This window comes from Branchiostoma floridae, chromosome 13, assembly GCF_000003815.2.
Source record: "Branchiostoma floridae strain S238N-H82 chromosome 13, Bfl_VNyyK, whole genome shotgun sequence".
In the NCBI taxonomy this organism is placed as follows: Eukaryota; Metazoa; Chordata; class Leptocardii; order Amphioxiformes; family Branchiostomatidae; genus Branchiostoma; species Branchiostoma floridae.
The window spans coordinates 10,447,635-10,468,804 of NC_049991.1; the positions used below are offsets into that span (position 1 = coordinate 10,447,635).

At 41.3% G+C, this 21,170-nt stretch overlaps 1 protein-coding gene across 1 annotated transcript in view; it reads left to right on the forward strand.

Moving 5' to 3' along the window:
- The window catches only part of LOC118429111, a 17,927-nt gene extending 1,290 nt beyond the window's left edge, over nt 1-16,637 (forward strand). The window contains exons 2-11 of the mRNA XM_035839491.1: nt 10,105-10,299; nt 10,459-10,616; nt 10,729-10,846; nt 10,991-11,176; nt 11,331-11,420; nt 11,570-11,722; nt 12,062-12,317; nt 12,803-12,972; nt 13,992-15,419; nt 15,720-16,637. Coding sequence (XP_035695384.1) covers nt 10,143-10,299; nt 10,459-10,616; nt 10,729-10,846; nt 10,991-11,176; nt 11,331-11,420; nt 11,570-11,722; nt 12,062-12,317; nt 12,803-12,972; nt 13,992-15,419; nt 15,720-16,072 — 3,069 coding nt within the window. The 5' untranslated portion in view covers nt 10,105-10,142 and the 3' untranslated portion in view covers nt 16,073-16,637. The remainder of the gene's footprint in view (nt 1-10,104; nt 10,300-10,458; nt 10,617-10,728; nt 10,847-10,990; nt 11,177-11,330; nt 11,421-11,569; nt 11,723-12,061; nt 12,318-12,802; nt 12,973-13,991; nt 15,420-15,719) is intronic.
- The last annotated feature ends 4,533 nt before the right edge of the window (nt 16,638-21,170 follow it).

The window sequence follows — 21,170 nt, forward strand, 5'->3', positions numbered from 1 at the left end:
TATGGTGCTGTAGCTGGCTTTGTATGAATTGCGTTTGTCTGTTAACACGATAACTCGAGATGTTCTACATGGATGCTAATGATATTTTGTTGATAGGTAGGGGACACAGAAAGGAAGGTCAAGTTCGATAATGGGCCTCCTAGCGACTTGTTTTGGTACTGCAAGTGAGCATCAAAGCTTGCGCCTAAATTTTCCAGAAGTGCCATGTTCATGATTTTTAAGTGGTGGATAGCTGTTGGGACTAGGAGTGAATGGTGTAATTTTGGGCCCCCTAGCAGCTTGTTTGGAACTGCAGTGGGTCTTATAGTTTGTAACTTTTAAAAAGGATAACTGCAGAGGGGATTGATGGATATTCTTTGCTTTTGGTAGGTAGGTACTTAGGGTAATTATCAACATAATGAGATGCTAATTATGTAAATTGCGATCTACTTAATATAATTACTTTGGGATTCTTATCATGGAGAGAACCACATCCCTTACAAAAGTGGTGTGCAGTGCAACATGACACTGGCACCATTGTCACCCTAGTCCAGCACTAATGTGTGGACCATTAATCTTCATTTATCATTCAAGCCCTTCAGACAGAAGCAGAAGCCTGATCTCCTTTCCCTGACAAGGGCCAGTCACACCAAATTAACCCCCTGCCCTCAGTCTCCGGGTCTTAGCACAGACAAATCAAAGGTGGAGCAGAACTAATCGTCATGCCATGGCAGGGTGTTACACGCCCGCCCGTTTGAGGCATAAGACATGGTCACGTAAAAAAAGATTAAAACATCGCGGTGGGCCAAATCAGGCTGTCAAAGGTGCCAACGTAATCCTCATGAGTTGTTCGATCGCATACAGTACGCTTAATGATTCAAATACTATTTCAGGATGAGATTTGAAGAGTCAAAGTTGGCCTTCAAACTGGCTCACCCGATACATACAGGATTCATGTTACTTAACTATGAATCCTGGCATAGGATTCATGCTAGGTAGCAGTGTAAAGGATTCCTTTAGTCCTTCAAAGGATTCCTTTGACTAGATTCGAGCTTGAATCCTCAATCCTTCACGCACAGACTGACGGGAAGGTTTCCAGAAGGCAATCCCACAAAATGGCGGCGCCCCTAATTTACGTGGGTCCAGAGGATCGAAAGTAAAATAAGGTCTTCGATGGAAATTTCGATGGAAAGTTTTTGTTGGCAGTTCTCATCATTGCGTGAGGGCAAGGATACATCAAAAGGTAAGCATGGGAATCAAATCCCTGCTATGTTTTGGCATGATAATGTTTCACAATTAACCTTCCGATATTAACGAAGAGCCTCAGGTTTTGAAGAGATCAGTTGCTGAACTGAACTGTAAGTTGTTATATGGTATTGGATGAATTTAGTATGGCTGAGATTTAATCATACGGTCTGTGAGTGCCTGTGTCTGTCAAAGTCGTTAACGTTCTTCGCCGGTGTATTAATTACAAACATGTTTGTATCCTCGCGGAAAACGTTTCATGTCAAGGGTTTCCGGAAAATCTGGACTAGGTCAATACTAAGCTACAAAGCAGGCGGGCTACTTCCTCGGCAGGGCACAAACTTTTTAATAGGACCCTGTCACAAAGATCAAGACTTGGCTAGACTAATAAGTATCCCCCAGCTACATGCCATTAGTATTACCCTCTAAGACAAAACAGAATTGGATAGCTCATAAAATATAACAGTTATATATATATATACATTATGTATATATATATATATATAACGTTATATATGTATTATAAAAATTCTATTCCATCATGCCTCAGCAGCCATGGGCACCAGTTAAGCCATGATATGCACCAATTTAGATGTGGTGACTCTTAGATGGCATATTTTGCATGTATATTATATACAGTGGGGTTCAAGCGCTGCCAAACTGACCACGCCAACAGCTCAGAGCTTTTGGCATGGTCAGTTTGGCAGCGCTTGAACCCCACTGTTACACATGTAATGGACCGACCCTGATCAAACACCATAGCAAATAGGACCTGGTAGAACCCCCTATTCTATTTTGAACACGTCAAAAATAGAGTGACAGAGTGGCGAAAGAAAAATGCTATGCTTTTCTTTGTTGACGGCTACACCTGCCGAGTATTGTTTTGGGAGGGAGAGCTGCTGCATAGCGTTGTAATGTTGGTAGACAGGATGCACGTGTAGAGATGGGTATGTATATTAGACACGGGACTTTGTAGAATGGCCCTATTAGTTGGCGTGAAATACAAGCTCCCTCTTCATGGGAGCCAGAGCTGCTTTCTTCTTAATTTAGTTTTTGTCTCGAGCATGCATACAGTTAAGCATGCAACCAATGCAGCAGGAGACCCTATCACACTGACAGATATTATGTACCCTGGTTTTCACGTGCATTGACCGCATGTCAGAAACTGGGCACTCCTGCCCATCAAAAAGGTAATTGTTATGCAGTACCTCCTGCCTCCGCTTTGACTGAAATTATAACACCATAACCGCAATTATATCTGCCCCCTCCTCAATGACTGCAGAGTGGATGAAGTCCATTGCACATTCCATTCTACTGTAATACTAGTAGCGCTATACTCAAATACTAGATACTACGGCTGGGTACCAGGACGGTGTACCGGTACAAAACCGTTTTTTTTCTCATCAGACCGATCTGGAAAAAACGGACCTGAACAAAAATTGGTGGATCGGATGTTGGACCTATTGGAAAATGAACAGATTTTATGATCAGGCATTCACATGTTTTAGGGCTTACCTGTCAAAGAAAATAACAAGGGCGAAGCAGAGTAGAGTCTATAGTCATTTCTACCAAGTTCTAACTTCTATGTAGTCAATCGTACAGAGGCAGTTAGCCTTGTAGGATTTTAAAATGCCAGTGAGTGTAGAATACTCCACAAAGCATTTCTTTGTAGCGAAATGGTCCATTCACAAGTTTTCACATACTGAATCAGGTCCAGGTTCAGGTCTGGACCTGATTCTCTGGACCTGAACCATACCTGGACCTGAATTTTCTGTACCGGTTACTGGAAAACAAATGGCCTGTAGGCCTGCTGACATTTCCTGTTGGCTTTGCGCTGATCCATTTTAGCTCCAGTTTCTGGGTGTCACTGGCTTAAATTTCTGCACTGTTCTTTCACCGTTGGATCTTGAAATCCCCCCAAATACTATTTTCTCTGTCTTCAAAGTTGTTCAATAAAGACATGCAATCAGATTTTGTGGTTGTGATGGATAACTCTTCCATGAAATATTTGTTCTACTAGCTAGTATGTTCTTGTATTCACAGGTGCCAGGGTTCACCTAACCTGTGATGGACTCATGACTGATGAACAAAGGATCCAGGCAGAGAAGTTTACAACAGCTTACATAATGTATTGTAAACAGTAAAGGCAGACTTTTAACTAGTAGACAACTACATGTATATACTGTATATACAAGTTAAAACTTTATACTCTTTTGAAATCCTTCATTTTACTCTTTATTTTCATATTTAGAGCCATGTCATCATTAAGAATAAGATTTATTATCAATATAGTAGTACTATTATGCTATGTATTGTGTGAAATACTACCTGTTAATGCAGCAAATATTATAGGTATGTCCTTCATTTAATAACATTGTTTCCAGATGTAACTGGTTATTGTCACTGCAGAGTATTATATCAAATGATTCAAAGCGCAGATTGTCATTGATGTACGGGAATCTAAGTGTAAATGAATTACTAGTAGTCACATCTAATGACGCCATCTAAATTCATGTTGCATACACGTTGAACAAAATAAACACCATTGTCTTTTTCAGAATATGAAATTTCTGTTTATTTCTTTTTAAATCATCACATTTTGCTGTCTGCTAACATTCATCAACTAGACATTGTGTTTGTTTTTGACTAGCCAGGTTACTACGTAATAGTAAGTAATAAAAATGAGGTGTTTTGTTGTAGGTCACAGTAAATGTGCATATAGGCTATTGCAGCCCTCTCATGCATACTAGTACAGCCATCTCGTTCTTCCTAGGACATCAGTTCAGTAAGAGGGATGTAATCATCTGAATCAAACTGATTTGGGGGCACATTCTTCTTTCCCTTTTTCTTTGTCCTTCCTGCTCCTTTTCCCCTTCCCTACTGGTCCACACCACAGCACTGTCTAAGGTGACTCCATCCCTCTCCTGAGCTGCCTGTTGCAGATCTTCTGAAACTCCTAAAAGGAGTTGTACAGCTGTTGAGAGAGAAAATCATGATTTAATCCATAATGACCACTGTAATTGTTATTACAATTTATTTTCCTACTTCCCAACTGGGTTCTGGTCTTGCTCTGATAAGGAAAAGTTGGCATTCCCAATATAACATGCTGATAACATGGAACAACAGGCCATAGCTGTACACAAAACTGTACTATCAGAGAAGATGTAGTTCAAAATTTGTATTTCATACATGTGAGACAGTGTTGTGGTGTGCCTAAATCAATTATGCAGTCCGTCTACACTACAAATACAAAATCCTGTCACAGTTACAATAGAAAAGTAATAATAGAAACTGAAATGCATGAAGTGTTTTCCTGCTGATTCAACTCTTGGCTCAAGTGCCTAAAATGTGTTACTTTTATCATAATGGTATTGGCACTGGTGGTCTCTATCATTGCTGCTTTTGGGCCTAGGGAAAAAAAATGTTGTGTTTCCTGTTTCCCTTAGGTAACCCTAGAAAAACCTGCCAACCCTAGACTTTTTTGGGTGGGTGGCGGAGTCACATGGTTTCCAGTTAGAATTTTTATTCAGCTTGTCCTAACTGCTAAATGTATGTATTATGCACAACATTCAATTTTGACACTGAAAGATCTCATGAATTTCAGTTTACTTTGTTTAACTGTATTCATTTGTAATATGTCACACTAGAAGTATGGCCAGCTTACTAAAAAAATTAAAGAAAAAAAGAAAATCCCTACCTACCGACCCTATTCTTTTCAGGACTGAAACAGGGAACACAACATTTTCTTTCCTAGGAATTACAATTAAAAGCAAGTAAATGATGTTACACTATCAAACACTCCATTACCATTTTAGACAACCATTAACACACTGTACATGTATAAGAAAGTCTTTCAACAGAGGGAATGAATGGATGCTGTCACCAGGCACATATTGTGTCCTGTACAAAGCCATTTAGCTTAGATCAAGGATACACACCTTTGAGTCAGTTTGACAACTAGATCATCCTGGTCTGTTGGACCAATATTAGTTCTTTTTAGCTTATTATATCCCTCAGGGACCTATGATTGTGTGTGTGTATATATGTTGAATTTGAAAAACAACTATTTTTCTCTTCAAATACTCCAGTGTTTGACACTCTGTTTATTGTTATCACCACAACCCAAGCTTACTATTACCACAACCCAAGCCGGCTGTCTGGCATGACAGGTAAAAGGTGTGACAAGCTTGGAATTTTCCATTGTTCTCCTAAGGTAGTCTGCTACCCTGCTGTAGGACTAAGTCAACAAATTGATTGGCCATTATATTGTTCCTCTGTCCAGGAGAAAATATTTCATCGTGGGAATGGCAGTCCAATTTCCACCACCCTGTCAGGCTGCCATATGAATGTTTTATATATGCCATTTTGGGGGACATATTGAAGAAATCTCTTCATATCAGAGACTGCTGCAAACATAGTATTACAAATTAAACACAAAAAAATCAAATGCAATTCAATCTAGCTCTAGAACTGTGGATAAAATTGATATTTACCACCCAGATCCTAAACTAAAAGAATCAGACAGTATTTCAAGCTTTTAGGCACCCAAAATTTCTGACCAATAAAGAATTATTGGTGTGATGTATGTAACTTGTACAAATTTTTTTTATTCCAACAGGCAAAGAGGCATCAGCTTTTTCTGGTGATACTAAAGACTCACATAGTTTGATGAACCTGTCCATCTATTCACTCACCTTGCGCTTCCACAAAGGAATGGAAAAAAGTCTGGATCCCAATCATGCTCATCTCTGCAAGCTCAGGTTAATCTCCAAGCAGGTCCTACAGTAGCATAAAATACAGTTGTAGTATCAAAAGCTGCCAGAGGAGTGAAGCCGGCATAGGATCCGGAGTTTGTTTGGGTCCGGTAGCCAAACACACTCCTAGGAGATTGCTTGGAGATTACAGTTTGGTTTAGTTTTGAGCTTTTTGTTTGTTTTTTTCAAGAGCTCAATATTTGGCATTGAACCTATACTAAAACAAACTCTAATTGGACTTCTCCAGTGCTCTCTGTCAGAGTCTGAATCTTGGAGTGTGACAGAGTGAGCTAACTTCTACAATTTCACTGTGCTGTTATAGACCTCCATTCCATGCTTTCACTGTTTACAAACGTGCTATGTATCAAGTTTGAACACGCTTTTGGAGAGGTGTTGATTTTGAATATTAAGTGTTGAGTAATATATTGTTCAGTCTTGTAAATGTTAATAAATATATCTCAATAATGTAATATGAGCATCAAATTCAAATGTACAGAATATGCACATGTCTGCATGGGTAAATATGGTAGCAAATTTGAAGGGATTATTCCTCTATGCGAGAACATTAGGTGTGCTACCATTTTCTACCCAGTAAATGCAGTTTCACTGCTTGGAAACATGACTTCAAATCCATGCATATTATTAATAAATCTGCATAACTTTAAGATGGCTGTCTGACTGTCGTCTGACTATGGACTTAAACTCCAGCAACAGATGTTACTCTCTATGACCAGTTACAAAATTCTAGAGTTAATTTCATGGTGACTCCAGCAAAATAAAGCTTGACAAAATGAATACTATATCACAATCTGTCTTCATTTCTATGTAAGACTTAGTGCTGATCATTTGTGTCCCTAATTGCTTTGTGTCTTATCCTATTGCTCTACTTTATATACATGACATTGTACACATACATGTAAAGATGATAGAAATATTTTTAAAATAACAAAAAGATAAGGAAATATTTATCAATCTAGTGTTTAACAGTCTGCTTTGAGTTTGAATCATGCAGGTACTAGAAGTTACTAGTACTGCATCATGGTCAGACCTTTCAGATAGAATCCATGAGCACTATCATTTGTCAGTGACAGGGAACAGATCATTACACACCTGCATCATCATACACTTTAAGGCTAGGGCTCTGGGTGATGATCCAGTTGTACATCTATAGTCGTCATGGCGCCGCAGACAGGCTTTAGGATCCATGTGGGTTGGAAACGTACTAGTATTCTGAAAAGATATAAAAAAAGAATGAATATATGATGATATCTTGGGGACAACATAGAAAACTTCACATAACTATTACAATATTAATTTACATTAGAATTTCCTTTGGGTATAGATTAAGATCTTCTTTGCCCATATCAACCAAGGATTTTCAAGACCTCAATGAAAGAAGTTTGTGTGAGGGAGATTGAATGTGATAAACAGTCATGAGAAGGGCTGCATAGCTAAACGTTACATCAGGTACAGGTATAAAAGTTTACCAGTCCAGCTCTGGATCTGTTTGGAACCTGAACAAAAGTTTAACCTCCTGCCTGAAAGATCTGTTGCGTGCTAGTTACACGGTTCCTGGGTATCACTTTGAACTTGAAGTGACACCAAATCAAATGTGACCAAAGTTAGTTGGCTCTGATTTCAAGCTTCAGGGCAGCATGACTTCTCTTCCAACTTGCTAAATTTTAATCTTTGTGGTACGTAGGATTTACACATTTTCATGCTATCAAATCAATTTTACCATACGGGTATGCAGACCTGTCAAGTTAAGAGGAGTACTATATACTACTAAGTCTTGTAGTACAGTACTGTAGTACTTGTATAAGTAGTTACTCTACTATTCCAGTACATGTACTTAATTGCAGTGTTGCAGGGGTCCCTGACACAGAAGTGGGCAGTAGTCTTGAAAATGAAGCATGGTATATTTACATTTAGCAGCACAAACCCTAGAAGTCAATGACCTCATTGACCTGTGACAAATTTGTGAGAAAACGCAACCTAACATACCATCCATACTTCTGGGAGGTGGAGTGAATTCTCATGGTTGAGTTCCAAGCAGCTGAAACAGAATGTTGCTGTTGTCCCAACAACTATAGATGTCCACGGGCTGTTCCTGCTTACAAATCATACCAAAGAAGGATGTTGGAGCACTGACTGAGAGCTCTGTGCCAGTTGCGAGAAGTTTGTCGTAAATGTCTCTCCACCCAGTCACTTCGAGTTGTTCTGTGCGCAGCATATGTTCTGTGGGTCTGTGTTTGGTCCTGAGAACTGTTCTCTGGTGGCGGCGACAGTGGAGGATGAACAAGAGGATTGTCATATTATATATAATGACTCATCCATGGGCTCATGTGCCATTGCTAGTAAACTCGTCGTGTAATAAGCTCGTTGACTTTTTGCCAGTCGCTACGTTGGTGAACGTACTCTTTAATTTGAACTAGAATTAATGGCATGCTAAAATTTGAGAAAGTATAAGAAAAAGAGCAATGAGGATACCAGCAAAACAGTATTTGAAAGAGAACAAGACTTAGAGAAGGGGATACAATAATACATGCTTTTTTCAGTTATTCACTTTTCAGGGTTTTTTTTCAGTAGGAACATCAAAAGCAACAGTTCACAGTCATATTCAATTCATATTACATGTGCATGTGGCACATTGGCCGTTGATAAGAATAACTGCCCTAACTTTTATATAAGAAACAAAATTATCTAACGGGATCGATCCGTTACCATGTGACTACTACTCAAGGTCGCCCCCCTCCCCAGGTAGGAGACACATCTCAAAATTGCACGTTTGCAGAAGTAGAAGTAGTTGAACCTGCGATACTAGTAATTTGCGAAGACGTAACATTGCATAACGTTACCTTCAGGCAATCCCAGAGCCAGAGAGACAGTCAAAATCAATCCGTAAGTTCGATGCAAAAAAACCACAACAAACGCAGACGAGCGCCTGCAGACGAATTTTAACCGAACCGCGGGCCTCGCTTTGGGCAGCTTCCCAACATGCCTACCAGCAGCTTGAAACCTTCCCTCGATGAGAAATAAGTTGCAACCGCCAATATAACTTCTCCGGAAATTTCTATGACCTTATTTCACTTTCGATCCTCTGGACCCACGTAAATTAGGGGCGCCGCCATTTTCTGGGGTTGCCTTATGTGAAACCTTCCCGTCAGTCTGTGCGTGAAGGATTGAGGATTCAAGCTCGAATCTAGTCAAAGGAATCCTTTGAAGGACTAAAGGATTCCTTTACACTGCTACCTAGCATGAATCCTATGCCAGGATTCATAGTTAAGTAACATGAATCCTGTATGTATCGGGTGACTGGCTCTTTTTGCCTGATTTTGGCCTCGATTTCACACTGCATGGGGGTTTCCGTGCAACCGATTACGACAATATCATATACTTCCGGGTTGTACGAGTGCGGTCATAGAACGCGGGTGGTATCGTATCTTGTCTCGGTTTGTGCTAGGTTGTAGAGGAGGATCTAAGTAAGGCTTATGAATATACTAATACTTGGAGATTAGCAATTACTATGCCTGTCAATCAGCTATTTTGTCTTTGCGGGGCTATGAATGGGGGGATCTGAGTAGCCTGACGTGATAGCCAGGCCAGGTAGACTGTGTAAAATACCTCTGACTTAACTCGCGATTGCAAAACTTTACTTACTATTTTCATGAGATGGACACAAACATTCACCAAGGCGGGGCCGTAACAATCCTTACGTATGACCCTTAGGTAACCCTTAGATGACCTATTATCTAATATATAGGCCAGTCACTCAAAGTTTGTTTATCATTTCTTTTTTTACGAAAAGACTGCAATGTACATTTTGTAGAGTGAAATCTTATATAAAACTAAAGACCTAGCCTAACCTAGCCTAACTAAAGACCTTACATCCAGCTTTGCTATATTAACATCTCGTATTAAGCTGTATTTGGTGCTTATCCGGTCCAATATAGCCATAATTACATACATTAATCATTCAAAAACAACGACCTTCGATAAAGAATGTTTATTTGGCGAAGATGTGTGTTCGAGGAACTCTAGTTGATAATGACAATGCGATAAATGAACGATATCGTATATGATGTCTCTTATTTCTGGAAATCCTTCTGTACTTTTCATTGTCCAGGTGCATCGGTTGCATTTGACATCCGGTTCTCGCCCAAGATGGGTCGTCAGTACCTGAACACCATCTTCAGTCCGACAGCAGACTTTAAGGAGAAGACTCAGGGACTGTGTGGGTTTATGGACGATGCTGAGGACAACGACTTCACAGGACCGGACGGAGCTCTGCATGGGGATGCTAACTCATTCGCTGAGTCATGTACTGGTCTCCTTGTAACTCTCTCTCTCTCTCTCTCTCTCTCTCTCTCTGTCTCTCTCTCTGTCTCTCTCTCTCTCTCTTTCTGTTATTGTTGCTCTATTTGAAAAAAAAAAAGCTGCAAAATCATCACCATATTCGAAAAATGCCAATTCTATGTAGGGCGCATCAACACCACTCATCACGGGTCCGGCCTGCTGGGTTCCTGGTCCTGGAACTCTTCAAACTTCCACCCCGATGACGTCATGGATGAAGCTTATACCGACCAAAGTCACAAACCAACACTTGGATTGGACGGACTCACACCGGAGCAACGCAAGGTGAGACTTTTATAGCCGAATGACCCTTTCTTTCAGCTTCAATGGTACGTCACTTAGGCCAATCTTATTATAGATCAGGGTACTTATATTGTGGTAATGTTTTTGTCCACAGGTAGCAGAAGAGACCTGCACGCAGCTCGGTTTGTCAGGTGTTCTTCTGGAAGAATGCATTTTTGATGTCGTCATTACAAACGACACGACCTTCTCACAGCAGGAAGTCTTCAAACTCGGTACGTAGATATATAGGCTAGTGCTCTACATTACATGTGTATGAATTGGGTGTTACATATTGCCAACATAAATGCTAGTTACAAACTGATATCAACAATTTGACGAAACGCCTCCCAACCAATGATGGTTATCGCCTGTTACAGGATGCCCTTCTCAGTGCTCCGGTAGAGGGCGCTGTGTGAACAACACCTGTGAGTGCATGCCGGGCTGGTCAGGTCCGGACTGTGACGTAGGCAACTGTACGGACTGTTCCGGAGAACACGGGAAGTGCGTGCTTGGGTTCTGCCAGTGCGAGCCAGGATGGGAGGGAACAAGCTGCTCCCAGCGTGGTACTGGCATATTCTCTGACGAATTTCATAATCAGTTTTTTAATACTGCTTTTTCTTTGAACACACAACGTAAAACTCACGAGTAGCAGAAAAAGGCAAGGCATTATCTTCGTTTGACACCTAACTCCCTTTTTCCCCTCCATGTACACTGTAGCAACTTGCCATGCAGTTAACAACTGTACCGACGAGCAGCATGGCCTGTGTGTGAAAACAAACGTATGCGCGTGCGTCCCCGGATATATAGGTAATTGCATTACTTATACATACACGTTTATGAGCCATAATTTTATACTATCGATTTCAATTTGTACACATTACAAGAGAGCACTACCAGTTATCAGCCCAGAATACTCAAAATGATTCTTGACTAGTGTTATGAATGATATTTTCCAGGTACGGACTGCAGTGAGATCCCGACCTGTTACAAGACCGACAACTGTACCTCCCGTGGTGTCTGTGTGGATCACGACAGGTGTCTGTGTGAGCGGAACTGGACGGGAGACAAATGTGACAAGTTTTCCTGCAAGAACCTGGACAACTGCACAGGTAACTAGCAGACACTGAAAAAAGCTCGACATAAGGGCGAAATACCATCATAAGGGAAGGAAACCTATGGTCAATTACAACGCCATGCATACTTTATGTACATATAAACATGCATATTTTGGACTGTAACTTTTGGAACAGATATTCGCTTCATCCAAAGTCAGCTTCTCTGTTTGATATCTAGCTTGTATTTGTTTATTCATAATCAGTTTTAGTTCGCTTTTTAGAAGGACACTTTATACCGTCTGAGGGGGTGAACCTGATTGCTTGTTTTCATTGTAACGATATATAATAAAACATCTGGCGAAATCAGGATCCTAATTGTGTATCGCTTTACAGGACATGGGCTCTGCGTGGACATTGACGTCTGTGCTTGTGATTGGGGCTGGACCGGAAGTTCGTGTGCCATACCTGATTGCCCATTGGTCAACCACTGTTCCCGCCATGGAGACTGTGTCGCACCCGACCTGTGCCGCTGTTACCCGGGGTATGACGGGAAGGACTGTAGTCTCGTACAGACCTGTCCTGAGCTGAACAACTGCAGCAGTAACGGCATTTGTGTGAGAAACGAGTCGTCAGGGACTGACATGTGCAGGTACATGGCAATGTCAAGTCTCCTTATACAATTTAAACATTACAAAACGTAAGATTGTCGGGAGTCAAGGTTAAAACTTGATACATTCTAACCTATAATAGATAATTGATATGGCTTTATAGCTTTATGTTTATTTGTTTATTGAACTTTCCATATCACCTGGAGGGCGAGACAAAACAAGTGACAGGTCACCTCTGCACGTAGTCTCCCCGAATAACAATTTATGATTGATATGGCTACATAGACATCAAGAACGTAATTGAAATGAATGGTCGAAAATGCAGTTGTACGGATAGAATTGGCCAGAAATATATTTTTTTTAAAGCGAAGGCCTTTTCTGTTCCAAAATAAATAGATGACATAAAAGCAGCTTCAAAATGAATTCTACAGGCCCAAGCTAGCCCCTAAATAAAAGCGTCGCCAGAATGATATTAGTCTTCATCTGCTGTCTGTTGACGATGCATTGGCTTTGCATTTAAACACAGGTGCTTCCAGGGTTATAACGGGGATAACTGCAGCAGACCTGACTGCTCAGGCCGGAATGACTGTTCAGGCCACGGTGTGTGTGTGGAGCCCATGCTGTGTGAGTGTGACAAGGGGTACGGCGGCGTCAACTGTAGCGACTTCTCCTGTCAGAAGAACAACTACTGCTCAGGTACGTGTAAAACTCATTTATGTAGAAATAAATTTAGATCAAGCTAATGTACGAGGGGTGATCAGTAAGTTCTCGGCCTCACCCAGCAATAACAAGCACAACTCAGATTTTGGAGTCATTACTTTCCCGGCATTCATTTTTTCTAAATTACGAAGGTAAGGGGCGAGAAAAAGAAGGGTGAAGTGTGATCAGACAATTTGACCCGCACACCTCAGGCTGAAGATCAATTGTCCACTTTTTTTTCGTTATCCCTTACCGAACGTTACTGTGTGTCGCCTGCAACGTAATGATCACAATAATTTGAATTTTGGTACACATTTATATAAGACTTTATACATGTACGTGGGGTTATCAATAAGTCCTCAGCTTTACCGAGAAATAACAAGCACAGCTCAGATTTCGAAGCATAGATGTCAAGTATAAGGTCTTATATAAATATGTACCAAAATTCAAATTATTGTGATCATTACTTTCCAGGCGACACCCAGTAATGTTAGTTAAGGGAGAAGGAAAAGAATGTGGACAATTGACCTGGCCTGAGGTGTGTCAACTTGCGCTGCTGGAAGCCAGACACCCAGTTCTTTTTGCTTGAAACAGGAAAAGAATCATTATCAAACATTTTGACAATGTCTTTTGTTAATTTACGGCATGGGGAACTCAACCCGCACATGTCTAATCACAATTCACACCACTTTTTTCTCGCCACTTACCTTCTGATTTGCAAAAAAAAAGCGAATGTCTGTAAAGTAATGACTCCAATGATTTGAAATTTGGCGGATATTGATAAAAGGCCCCATACTATGAAGTTGTGCCTCAAAATTTGAGTTGTGCTTATTATTTCTGAGTGAGGCCGAGAACTTATTGATCACCCCTCGTATGATTGTGGTCTAAACCTTAGCCATAGCGTTCCGGTATAATTGTTCATAAAGGACGCGTTGCTGTCATAATTCTATGTTCAATTTTGAGACCATTCAATATAAGATGAAATAATTATGTACCGGGGTTTACTTTTGTTTCAGAGCACGGAGAGTGTACTGACTATGACGTCTGCACATGTAACACGTCATGGTCGGGAGAGGCGTGTAACATCCCAGACTGCTCTGCGGTGAGCAACTGTTCCAGCCGGGGAACGTGTCTCGCACCTGACACCTGCGACTGCTACCCTGGGTACGAAGGTGACGGTTGTGAGTTAGAAACCCCGCCAAACCTGCATCGTCCCAACTTTACCCAAGACATCTACAGGATCCAAGTCGTAGAGAACACCCCAGTTGGAACGGTAGTGGCAACAGTACGAGCGACTGACAACGACACGGGTATAAAGGGAGAGATGAAGTACAGGGCGGTTGAGCTCAGCAACACTACAGCACTTACCTTAGTTCCCGGGACGGCAGATATTGCCACAACCATGGAGCTGGACTTTGAAGCCATCGGAGAAAAAGAGTTCCAGTTGATCGTTGAAGCCATAGACGGGGGTGCGCCGACACTAACAGGAACAGCCACGGTTGTCATGACGATCACAGATGACAATGATAACATCCCTGCACTGAACATAGCTGAGGAGTCCGAAGTGCATGTTGTATTGAGTGCTCCTATTGGCTACGAAGTTATCGCCATTAATGCAAGCGACCATGACGTGTCTGCGTCATTCTCTAACGTGACGTTTAGTCTTGCGTCAGCGAATGATTTCTTCGTGATTGACGAAATCAACGGACGTATTCAGGTACAACGCGCCTTGCAAATAGGCACATATCCATTGGAAGTTGTGGCGAGTGATGGCGGTTATCCACCAAAAGCGCGAAGGGCGACAGTTCGAGCCGTTGTTGCACAGGTAAGCGCAAACAAACCTCCTGTCTGTCAGCAACAAGACGGTCCTGTTCATCTCTACGTGGACATCAGCAAACCAGGTGACGTCATCACAACTGTGTCTGCACTAGACCGCGACATCGGAACAGCTGGCGATCTTCGGTACAGCATCAGTGATAGAAAGGGCAACCTGTCAAGTGAGTTTCAGGTGAATCCAACAACAGGAAACATCTACTTGACAACCGCACTAGACCAGCCTTCTATCAATATTTCCTTCGTGTCGCTGACTGCACGAGCTACAGACCTCGGCACGCCGCCATTGCACTGCGACCTCCGGGTGAACATTGTTATCACAATCAACCAATCACTGCCCGTCAACGTCACGTTCCCGCCAGATTGGTTCACCACGGAAATTGACCACAGTCTGCTTACAACAACCGCCCTAGGTCTCAATACAACAACCCAAGGTTTGAATACAACCGTCCAAGGTCTCAATAATATAACAGCTCAAGGTCTCAATACAACCGTCCAAGGTCTTCATACATCCTCCCATGGCCTTGATACAGCCATTCAGGTTCCCATGACAACCACCCAAGACCAGGCAGGCACTTCAAACGAGGAAGTTACGTCACCTACCAATATTGGTACGCTATTTGTAAATGCTATACGATCATATATTGTGTGAGATATATATATGACATATATCATACATCGTATCATTTGCGCGTTTTATGTTTCCTTCTATGTGTCATAGGCAAATCCGTTTGTTTCAAACTCCATCGGCTACTGGGATAAATATAGTTACATGCATTATATTGTGTCTTTGACGTTTGCGATTGTTAAAATGCCTTTGTCGTTAACAGTCAAACTATTTCACGTCAAAAATCGTAGCGACATAGTGTTTCTGATGTTCTTTACATAACAGACCGAATCTATATTTGCAGGAGCAGTGCCAGCCCAGCTAACCTGGTACCAGCAACCGGAGTACATCGGCGCCATAGCTGGAGGCATCATGGGTGTGGTACTTTCGATCTCTGTCCTCATCTACGTCATCAAGCGCAGGAATCCCGGAGCTAAAGTCCTACCGGGGAAAAAAGAAGTAGAACCCTGGACACGGATTAACACACCAAACTTTGACTGTCCGGCCGCCCCAAGATTGGAGACCCCAAGTGCGCCCCCCTCTCTCACAGTTTATAAGAACACACCAAACTTTGAATGTCCGGCCGCCCCAAGACTGGAGACCCCACGTGGGCCTCCCTCTCTCACACTTTATAAGAACCGTGCCTTCCAGGCATAATCTGCCGAAGCGGTTTTGACATAATGAAGTGTTTGTTATTGTCTCGTGTGAAAACATGTTAGTGCATTTTGCTTCGCCAGCAGCTGTTCTAGTACAGTGTGATATATGTATTATTTGTTTGTTTTGTTTGTATTTGTCATTAAGCTGTGTTAAGTAAACAACGGAGCTCCTGACCGGGGCTTGATGTGTGTGCCATAGAAAAGTACACAGTAGATATGGTGCATAACAACACAAATGTTTTCTTTGCTAACGTTAACATTCATGTATATAATACGCATGATCATCCGGATATTTAATTTTGTTGAGAAAATACATCATTGTCACAATGTGTTTAAGTGTGTGGGACATTCGAAATACAAATGTCAATAAGATCCTCATTAACAAAACAGTTAAATTAGAGCAGTGTTCAATAAGCATGATGGGTCAATTTTGTGCGTTCAAACCCAATATTGATTTTAATACGACGATGATAAGATACGAGACATATCAATTTTGTAAACGCATAACGTTTATGTTGGGTTTGTGTGGAATGTTAAATGTTCAGTAATAAAATGTCTATTGATGACCTTTTTCTTCTTTGATATGAACGTTTGTGGAGATCAGCACAAAGGACAAATACCTAGCGATATGTGGCTTGAAATAAGAAAGGACAGCCCTGTTTTTATATTTCAGCCATACCATAGGTATGGTGAAATATATTGTATTCGTAATGTTTCTTTCTCCTGTCAAATCTTCAGAACACGGTATCTCCGTTGTTCCTCAACCGAATGACTTGAAATTTGGCACAAGGGTAGAGTGGGCCAATACCCTCGGGCGTTTTTTTTCATTTTTTTCCATATCTGTCTCTTAAATGATTTTATTAAGGTTTTTGGTCATCTTAAGACCAAAACTGTATATTTGGGCCCCCTGTACCCTGGTATTATAACCGAATGAGCTGAAATTTGGCACAGATGTGCCTTGATAAGTCCCCCATATAGATTCAATATCAGTTTTGGTGTACAGTACAACAAAATGCTTATTTTTGCGATTTTTTGACCAATTTTTGACCAAAAAAGGACACTTTTGGCCCCTGTACCCTGGTATTACAACCAAATGAGCTGAAATTTGACAGAGATGTGCCTTGATAATGCCCCCATATAAATTTAAGAACACTTTTGGTGTACAGTACAACAAAATGCTTATTTTTGCGATTTTTTGACCAATTTTTGACCAAAAAAGGACACTTTTGGCTCCTGTACCTCGGTATTGCAACCGAATGAGCTGAAATTTGACACAGATGTGCCTTGATAATCCCTTCATATAAATTCAATAACACTTTTGGTGTACAGTGCAACAAAATGCTTATTTTTGCGATTTTTGGCCAATTTTTGACCAAAAAAGGACACTTTTGGCTCCTGTACCCTGGTATTACAATTAAATGACCTGAAATTTGGTATAGATAGGCATTATATACTTGGTAACAAGATTCAAGTAAAATTTTTGACATAAACAACTTTAAAATGATTAATTTTGGCACTTTTCTGAGGGGAAATTTGTTTTCTTTTGGCCTCCTGACGTGACCTTCCGTGACCCCGCACAGAGCCACACCTGTGCGCGTCAGCCGGAGAGTTAATTGAATCAAAGACCTAGCCAATCAGCGAAGAGGAGGCCAAAGGCTAATTAATATTCATAAGCGGGGCCTCATGATCCCGTATATAGCAGTGTTCCCGCCAGGGGGAGCAAAGCCCGCCTAAGGCTCTCGCATTTTAGACTATTCAGAAGGCTTTATATTGTATCAGTTCTTAGGGGCATATCTATGATAATCGCAGCAGTCACTTAACTTCTCTTCAGGAGTTTAGCGTAACACTGTTTCAGGTCAAACCGTCAAAGGCAACTAAAAACAAACTTTAACGTTACTGAGTTCAACAGTACTTATAACTTGTTATCCGAAGTTGAAACGCTAGCGATGGTATTTTCGCTGCGCTGTTAGCTCCGTGCGACTGTTGTTGACGGTCTTATAACGGTATATTTTGCACCCCTGTACCCTGGTATGAGTAACATTTGGTATAGATAGGCATAATATAGTTGGTAAAATGATCCAAGTAAAATTTTTGGCATAAAGTACTGTAAAAGGCTTAATTACAGCACTTTTTTTAGGGGAAATTGGTTTTCTTTCGTTCTCCATGCCGTGACCTTTCGGACGTTCACCCCACAGAGCCGACATCTGCACCTGCGTCTAGCCGGCAGGAAGAGTTAATTCAATTAATGGTTCAGCCAATCAGCGAAGAGGAAAGCGAAGGCTAATTAATATTCATAAGCGGGACCACACAATACGTTAACTTGAAGACTCAGGCCGTACAGACTTCTCGCCAGGATTTTTTCAAAACATCGGACAGGGGTCCGGGGGCCGCCGAATGTCCCTGGCGGGGTCCAGGGGCAGGGCCACTGTGGGGGGGACCCAGGTGGGCAAAGCCCCCCCGGAAGCTCTTGCATTTTAGGCTATTGAGAAGGCTTCTTTTATCAGTTTTTTTAGGGCCATATCTACGATAATCGTAGCAGTCACTTACTTCTCTTCAGCAGTTTGACTTTAAAATATTTCGGGTCAAAGCTTCAAAGACAACTAAAACCTCATAAACAACAAACTTTACATAGCTCAACAGTATACAAAAATATTGTACGGGTTGCCATCCTTAGTTGAAGCGCTTATTTATAGCGCTAGTATCTTCGCTGCGCCGTTAGCCGCCGTGCGACTTTTGTTGACGGTCTGATATCCCTACGTCGCCGCCTCGCTGATATTCCCACGGACATGTTTAAAAAAAAATACCCAGCAAAAAACGCTGCTCTGCGTCAAATTCTATTCTATAAAACTCAGTGTTACAGTCTAAATATTTTGTAGAAGCACCGCTGTAGGAAAGAAGGTCCAAGCAATGTAAAACATCACGTAGCATGAAGTTCGCTGTCAACTGGCACACAGCACATGACTGTTTGAAACTCTAAGTCTAATCAACAGCCGTGTTTGATTGATAGCCGGCGGTCCTATGATGAAGTCGGCGAAAGGTGCGTTAGTTAGAAAATCTGCGTTTAGTTTTGATACGTAATTATAAGTTAGACAGTGGCGAGAATGATTATTTTCTCATCAATATTTCTCTTCAGAATCATTTGAACTTAATTGTACATCTAAACAATTGGCTTACCTGTGCAATGTTTATATGATTAATGATCAGTGTACTGAAATCATGTGTAACGTATGGCTCCTAGTCAATAGATCAGCATTTTCTCTATAGTGACCACCTGTCTATAGTGGCCACATTTCCTAGTGCTGTTATTGTTTGACATAAACTTTGAACATTTAAATTGTAAGTAATTTTAAACTGCCAGAGTTTCAGCTCAATAAAACACTCTCAGCGCCAGGGTATGACCAGACTGACCAGACAGACGAAAATAAATCCTCGAACAAGGTTCAATCGTATCTTCCGGGTCTGGCAGGAAGTTGTTAAACTAAAATAAGAATAGGCTCGATGGTTGATTGCATACAAAGTAAAACAGTTTAACAGTTTTACAGCTTGAAGAAAACAAACGCTCCTACAGTACCTGCACCTGCTTGATAATTATTAAATCGTATGCCCTACTTGAATAAAAAAAGTTCATTGCAATAATAAATGTACCCACATCACAAGGAGCTTATACTTTTTTAAACTTACACCACGGCTGTTACAGTGTAGTCACTTAGTTCGAACGTGGGTTCTACGAGGCATAGAACACGATCCCCCGCCCGCCGCCGATCCACGTGAGCCGGCTGATTGCGCAATAGTGCACGCTGACTTTGACTCCCGTGCAGGCATGCATATCCGGGTCACAGGCGCTTCATGTACTGTTAAGAGGATGTTCCATTTTTGCGCAGGGGTGATTTGGAACAGTCCAATGTTGCGTGGGAAGGGGTATGGCTGAAATATGCTGTATTTGCTCTTAAGCAAATGTCGGCCTTTCTAGTTTGCTTCTTGTTTTAATGTATGTCCCCTTACCGAAACGAAGATGTCTCAAATTTTTAAAAGAATTTTACTGCCCCGTCGTTTCATATCCAAGGACCAACAACTTAACTTTTTGTGGCTTTATCTGCAATCAGCCATCGGGCCTAATCTTGCAACAGAGTTATTTTTAGTGCAACAACTTCGCAGTTTCTCAAAGTATAGGGCATTCTCTCAAAGTAACAGCTAATGCTTGTGCGGGGCATTGACCTTGTTTGAGGGTTTCTTTTCGAAGGTCAGTGGTCATACCCTGGCACTGAGAGCATTTTCCTGGGTTGAAAACTCAGTTTAAAGTTACTTAGAATTTGAAAGTTCAAACAACAACAACACTACTAGTAGAAACACCTACATTTGGTAAGGAAAAAATACAGCACTTTTGCTCCTAGTGCAGTGAGATACATGTAGAGTAGTACAGTCAAACCTGTCTATAGTGACTGGAGAAATGTGGCCACTATAGACAGGTGGCCCCTAGGTGATCACTAGCGTTTTCGCCCCCCTTAGCGTTTTCGACCCCAACCTCCACCCCCACCCCCATACCCGCCAGTGTTTTCGTCCCCCCTAAGGCCACACCAATTTAATTTCTTGGTTCACGGATTTTTTCATGAAAAATATGGAGCGAAAGGTCGAAATGAAAATAAAAATTGTAAAATGGTTGGGGTAAAGGTAACGGCTAATCCGAAACATAAAGAAAAAAAAGTTTTCAGCTTGACAAAAGTACAAAAACACTATTATTGTACAACTTAACAGCACCTGTACCCACACTTAAAGGAGCTTATGATATAAAGGCCAATTTGCTACACCAGAAAGTTGATGAATGGTTTCATTAATGGTGAAAACTTGCTGAGTGGTAATTTTTATTTTTATTTGTTTTTAAAAAAAATAGGAGCGAGCGAATCCGTGAACCAAGAAATTAAATTGATGTGGCCTAAGAACATTGCTTCTCGGAGGGTTCTCAAGAGCAACTGGTTACTACATACTGTAAATGCATTTAAGTTCGCGGGGATTTAATTTTGCGGTAGCGGGGAAAAGGATTTTCGCGGTGGTTTTAATTTTGCGGTGAAGTGGTCACTGCGAAAACCGCGAACATTAATCCA